Source organism: Pantherophis guttatus, chromosome 7, assembly GCF_059756535.1.
Source record: "Pantherophis guttatus breed Tessera chromosome 7, ASM5975653v1, whole genome shotgun sequence".
Classification (NCBI taxonomy): Eukaryota; Metazoa; Chordata; class Lepidosauria; order Squamata; family Colubridae; genus Pantherophis; species Pantherophis guttatus.
This window is the reverse complement of record NC_142069.1, coordinates 434,621-441,162: the sequence shown is the minus strand read 5'-3', so window position 1 is coordinate 441,162 and position 6,542 is coordinate 434,621. Positions and strand designations below refer to the sequence as shown.

At 62.7% G+C, this 6,542-nt stretch overlaps 1 protein-coding gene across 1 annotated transcript; it reads right to left on the bottom strand.

The window, feature by feature from the left end:
- Positions 1-531: 531 nt before the first annotated feature.
- LEP (leptin) lies at positions 532-6,048 on the bottom strand. Its single transcript, XM_034430037.2, has 3 exons — positions 5,920-6,048; positions 3,557-3,714; positions 532-2,513 (listed from the first exon to the last, which is right to left on the bottom strand). Exons 2-3 carry the CDS (start codon positions 3,698-3,700, stop codon positions 2,154-2,156), a joined length of 504 nt encoding a protein of 167 aa, XP_034285928.1. The 5' UTR covers positions 3,701-3,714; positions 5,920-6,048; the 3' UTR covers positions 532-2,153.
- Between the last annotated feature and the right edge of the window lie 494 nt (positions 6,049-6,542).

The following is a 6,542-nucleotide window of genomic DNA, read 5'->3' as shown; positions in this document are numbered from 1 at the left end:
TCCTTGGAGTGAAATGAGGTGGCCAGTAGCACCAAGACTCTCATTGCAATGCAGGGAGTAACAAACTCAATAAAATTCAGCAAAAGGCAGTTTGACCTTGGAAGGCAAAACCTGGCATTTGTCCTGCCCCAGCAAAGAGGCCTCTGGGAGGGGCAGGGAGGGAAGGGCTCTGCTTCTCAGCATCAGCAGTGCTCTTGCAGCCAGGGGAGGGTCTGAAGATGATGACCCCCACCCAAGAAGGAAGGCCCACTTAAGCATTGAACCATCTGGTTCTTACAAAATATGGAGAAGGCTTTCTCTCCATTCCTCTCCCTCCCTCCTAGACACAGGCACTGGTTGGGAATGATGGGAGTTGAAGTTGTACCCATCAGTAATCCCACCACTGAAAAAGCCCACCAGGGATCAATTTGGCACCCTCCCCCCAGGAAGTCCTTTGGTTTCCCAGCACAGCTGCCCAAGCCCCTGGAAACAGCCCCCTCTCAACTTGTGGGAGCATCTCCCTGCCCAGCCAAAGAAGGGAAGCAACAGAAATTTAGAAGGTTTGTTTATAAAACATAAATAGTCTTCCAGGTATATAAAGAAAACCACCAGCGTGGAAAATAAACCAACGGAAATAAATAAAAAGGCCACTTGTTTTTTACAGGAGAAAAGAAGGGCTTCGTTGGGTGGGTCCCCCACCCATCCCCAAGGCCCACTCCCCCGCGCCGAATAATTCCCCTCTCCCCCTGCTGGAAGCGCAGGCCTAAGAACCGCAGCGGGCCTGACTTTGGCTGTTCGCGTTCGGGTGGGCGCACGGGCAGCATCGCCCAGAACTAAGCGCCTGTGGCGGTCTACTTAAGGGGCGGGGGGCGGCGCCTGCAAGCCCGACCGCGCGAAAAGCTCTTTGTGCGCCGTCCCAGCGAAGGCCAACCCCCAGTTGTTTTATCTTGTGAACCAGACTTTTCAAAGGTGCGGAGTGGCTGCCAGGGAAAGCCTTTCACTCCCCCCCCCGCCCCGCCCGCTGAAAATCCGCCCTGTTGAGAGGCACACAGGGCGAAGGCGCCCCGGATGGCTGCAAAAACTCCCGGGCCCGTCGCCAGGGAGTCTCCTCCTTGCTTGCCGTGACTGAAGGCGCATCCCCGTGACTTATTCTGGATCGAGTCTTCTGGATTCGGCTTTCCACGACCGGCCTGCAACGTTTTGCTAACCCAGCGCCTTTTCCTGCCGGTCTCTCCAGCACGGCCAGCACGGCTTGGCTCCCCCCGGCTGCCGCAAGTGGCCCGAGAAAGAGGGGCTGAGCCACCGCCTCCCCTGGCGCCCCTGGCCATCTTCTCAAGTCCTCGGTCCTGGCCGCATCCAAAAGGGAGCTGCGATGCCAGTCTGGGGACAAAGGAGGAGCCGGCAGGGGAAATCCTCTCGTTGTGGGTGTTGACTCAAACGGCGAGCGAGCCAAGAGCCAAAGGCCCACGCAGGTCTGTCTTTGAGGGAGGAGGGGAGGCGTCCCTTTGATCTCGGGGGCCAGGAATGCAGCCACCACACTGAGGCGGGGAAGGGAAACGCAGCTCCAGCCCGGAAGCTTTGTTTGGAAAGATACCCAATCCAAGGAGGTAAACCCCACCCGCTCCGCCCCCTGGAATCTCAGGGAGCCCTGCCCTGCCCTACCCCACCCACCACCCACCCCGCTCAGGCGTGGCTGAGGGCTGCCTCGGCAAAGCCCAGATGTTCTGAGCTCTGCGTTCGCTCCGGAGCCCGGCCAGGCCCACAAAGCCGGGTTCTGCCCAGAGGTTCTGTCCCGCCAGCCTCCGTCCAGGTGTTTCTCCTCCCATAATCCTCCGCTGCCTGCTTGCCTGGGATGAGATCCAGGGTGGCCCTCTGGGCAACAAGCCTTGCACGCGGAGACCCCTCCTCCCGAGACATTCCACCCTTGGAAGCAGGAGGTCCTTGCTACACGTTTCATCACAAACTCGCCCACCACCATCCCCCCACCACCAATATTCAGTAATTCTCTACCCCACAACCGAGAAAATCCACCCTGGGATTTGGCCACCAGGCAAACAGCAAGGGGGCAGGAAGAATCTGCCAACCAGGCTTGGGTGCCTAATGCAAGTCAAGGCCCCCAGTTTTGCTGCAGGGGTGTCGCCTGCTGGACTGCCCCTCTCGTCAAGGCAGCCCCCCTAACAGTTGTGCACGTGGTCGAGATGCTTGGTGATGCTCTGCAGGCACTTCTGGAGGCGGTCCAGGGTCACCACCGCCGCGGTGTAGGGAGAGACGGCCAGGCGCTCGGTCAGGTTCTGCAGGGCGTCCGAGCGGGCGGGCCTGTGGGGAGGGCAGCCCAGGTGAGAGCCCAGCAGCTGCAAGAGGCTCTGGAGGTTCTCCACGTCGTGGGAGATCTGGACGACGGGGGCCTCCAGGGGCAGGTTGGAGAGGACTTGGTGGAAGAGCTCCAGAGCCTCGTCCATGGCCTCCAGGCTCTGCACCGGTAGCTCCCCGGGGATGAAGTCCAGACCGTTGATCTTCAGGCTCAGCGGAGGGAACTACCGAGAGACAGGGAAGCTGCCGGTGAGTCAAAGCAGAGTCTGTGCACACACCGCCCAACAGAGTTGGAAAGGGCCAACCAGGCTCAGGGCAGGAGCGCAAACGAAGCACCCCCAGGAAATGGCTGTCTGGCTTCTGCTTGAACTCAGACCCCACCCCACCTCCACTGGGCCCCCCGGCAGCTTCTCCTCCCGTTAAGAAGCGTCTTCTGGCTCTTCCGTCTGAATGGAGCTGCCTGCAGTTGGCATCCCCCCTTCGGGCTGGCGCTGGGCAAGAGGTCGTGACACAAACCCCTCTTCACCTTCCCTCTCCAAGGCCGGCTGGGGCTGCTTCTTTGGGAACACAGCCTTAACTCCGGCCCCCTCCACGAGGCCCTTTAGCCCCGCGGGGGGGGGGGGGGCTGGCTGCACCGTCAGCCTACTCGAGCGCTCTCCTCCCCGTGGCTTGGACGGGGCGGGGCGCGCTACCTCAGGGCTCCTCCTCCCGCTGTATCCTCAGAGCAATGATGAGGCAATTGAAAATTCCCAGCGCTGACCTAATTTAGGTGACTGCCTCCCTTCCACACCCCGTCCCCTCCCGTGTGGGTGTGGAAAGACGAGTTATGGTATAACGGTTTCTTGTGCAGCCGCCACGTCTTGTGGCGAAGATGCTCAACCGGCCCAGGACACCGGCTGGGCTTGGCCCGAATGAGCTGTTTTGCTCCGCGGTGTGAAAGCAACGCGGGTCTGCCTGCAGTTGGGTGGCCTTGGGGTGCTCGGGCCTCGCCCAGCCCACTTCCACAAGGAAGGCGGGCAGCCAGAGAGCGCGGGCAGGAGAAGCTGCTGTGTCTCTGCGTGTGTAAAGCCTGCCAAGGCTCCGTGGCCTTCCCAGCCGCCCCAGGAACTCCCAAGCGGGCTCAGAAGCAAGTCGAGCAGTGGGGCTGCAGTTGGGGTCAGCATGGGACGCCGAAGGGAGGGCGGTCTCTGGGCAGGCAGGGGATGCAGGGCAAGCCCAACCTGGCAAGAGGGGAGCCCCCCGACGGCTGACAAGGAGCCCCTCTTACCTGGTGCTCCTGGATCCTGGCAACGATCGTCCTGGTGAGGCTTTTAGTGTCGGCAATCACCTTGTCGATTTTCACAGACCGGCTGTAGAAGAGGGGCAGCCAGACCCACAGAAACCCATACACAGAAATGCTGGGGGAGCGCATCTTCCCCTTGAGCCCTGCACTGGGGAAAATGGGGGCCAATTATGAGGGGGGGGGCTGCTAGAGGGAGGAGGGTGAGGGGATGAGAGAGGAAGAAGGGGGGCAGATGGCAACCCTGCCCTATCCGAGGCCAGTGCAAGCAGGGCGTTTAGGGCAGCAGAGAACGGGGTGGGGGAGCTGCGTGGCTGAATTATTTGCCAAAGACGAGTCACACTAAAAACAAGTAAAAAGGCGCATTTGTCTTGCGGGGTGGGGTGGGGGAGATTTCCACTGTCCGACAGGACTGTAATGCTCAGGTGAGCCCGTGAAGTTTTCTTTCCTGTCGGGCTGCAAACTCCCCGCCCGCCCCCCCCTTCAAACCGCTCTTCCCTAGAATCCACCCAGCCCGAGATTTCATTCCTCCACCCAAAGCCCCATCGAGTCCGGGGCTGCCCTGGCACGGGGCGTGCAGAGAACAGCCTGGCATCGCTTTCCTGCAGAAACGGGCGTTTCTCCGCTTCCCAGGAGCGGCAGAGGCGGAGGGCGGCTTGTGGCAAAGCCGCTGCGTGGGAGATCAGGGCTATGCCCAGCAGGGGCCACACCAACGGCTGCCCTGCCTTGCCCTCACCTCCTGCGCCGGGCTGAGGGCCGCGATGCATCTGGGCCCCTCCCAGACAGCCCGGCTCTTGGGAGCCCAATCAGGGCAGGCCTGCCCTGCCAGTCCCGGTGCCCTCTGAAGTGGTGCGCGCTTAATGAGCCCCGCCGCCGACGGTTGGGACAAGTTCCGTCACCTCGCCGGCAACGGCAAGCAGAGGCAGCGCCTCCCGGGGCCCGTGGCCATCCAGCTGCTCTCGACTCATCCCCGTTACATAACCGGGGAGCAGCAGGGAGACTCCAGGCAGCCGCAGCGCCCAGCCCAGGCAGGCAGGAAGGGCAAAGCGGTCGGAGACCCCCGCCAGGCCAGCGGGACAGAAGGACCAGCTCCTGCTGGCCAACCGTGGGGGCGGGAGGCTTCCTGGGGAATTGGCTTGGAGATCCGCCTGGTGGCTGAGCAAGAGCCTGCCCGGGCCCCCGGCGGGGGCAGGCTGGTCGCCCTTTAAGCAGACTGGGGAAGCCCAAGCTGTCGTGCGGCCCAAGCCTACTGCCCAGCTGGCTGACCCCTAGAAAAATGAAAGCCCCCAAACCCCTCAGTAGGCTCACCCGAGCTGGCCTTTGGGACATTGAGCCCCCTCCCCCCATCACAATACGTGGGCGGGGCGGGGGAAGTGTGCTTGCAGGTGGTCCAGGAAAAGCCCAATGGGCAGGTAGGCAGCCCCTCTGAGAATTCCTCCTGGACCCTCCCTCTGCCCATCCCGAGAGCAGCAAAGCTGCCAGCTTTGACCACTCACGACCACCTGGGCACTTCAGCCCTATCCAGCCCTAAGGAAGGGTGGGTGGGTTGAGGGAAATGCTGCTCAGTCGCAGATGGGGGGAGGGATTGCCCATGCACCGGCTTCTTGATGGGACCCGCGTTGAGACTGGGGGCTTCACAAGTCCTGGCACTGCTCCAGCTTTGCGACCCCGGCAGGGCCGATGCCGGGCTTCTCCGGACACTCTCTCACCCAAGAAGGGGCTGCTTGTCTGGAGCAGATGCAGGCCCCAGCCCTCCCGCTGAGAAGCGCCCCCCCCCCCACCGCCCCGAGTGATGAAATCTTGGCGTCCCGGTTTTGCTGCGGCTGCCTCTCTGGCTCCAGCGCGCGCGCCAAGCTTGGCCCCTGGCCTTGTCCCCCGCGGACGAGAGCTGGGCCGTCGGGCTGGCGGGATGCCTGGGAAAGGCATCCTGGCCTGGCGGTGTTCTCACGACACGCTTCCCCGAATCAGGGAATGACCCCGCGGTGGCATTCTCACAGTGAGCGGAACTCGGCTAGTTTTAGGATGGTTTGCCTTTGCGGCTTAGAGCGTTGTGCGAACCCAGCCCCAGGCCTTATTCTGTATTTCCAGGGATTGGGCGAACCCCGAAATTGGTTTCAGACTGCCATGGACTATGAGTCTCCCCTTGGCAAGGCCAGGTTCCGTAACCATGAGGCACCTGGAAGCACGGCGGGAAGAGCTGGAAGAAGGTGAGCACATGCTCAGAGGCACTCTTCCCGGCAGCCAAACGACCGCAAAGAATCCAGCCCACCACCCGCTCCCCTCTTTCCCCGCTCCCGCCGCGAGGAACCTCACTGCCCAGCGCATCACTTGCTCTGGAGGGCACAGCTCACCTCCGCCCGCGGTGCTGCTTCGCGCTTCCGTCCCGGCCTCTGAGGCTCCATCGCAGCCGCGACCCTTTTATAAGTGCGGCGTTGCACAACGCGCAGCCGGCCGCGACTCGGCTTTGCCCGGCCCTGCCCGTCCCGTCCCTGCCCTGCCCTGCCCGGCTCCTCCCTCCTCCCTCCCTTTTCCCCTCCCTCGCTCCCTCCCCCATGCTCCAGGGCCCCGCCACCCCGGCAGGAGGGACCCACCCCGGAGACTCCCTCGGCTTAAAGGCTGGGGGAGCCGGCTTTTAGGGACATCTCTGCCCCCTCCCTAAGCACAGACCGGGGGGCGATTTCTGGCCCGGCTGATTGGGAAACGATCGGGAGATGGGCGCGAGTGGAGGGGGAGCATTTCGCATTGCCCCGCGCGCCTTCGACTTTTGGCTAGAATGGATTTGGCCCGGCGACGTCCTCCGCGCGCCCTCCGGTCGCCCTCTGTTCGCCATCCCCACTCCGCAGACTAAGCCAAGAGCAGTGTTACGGGCAGATCCTGGGTTAAAAAGCCGGTTTACCCGGACCGCTAGACTCCGCTGGCATCTGGGGGCTCAGCGCCAGGGACAGCCCTACCAAGGGGCACGGGAGCTGACCTC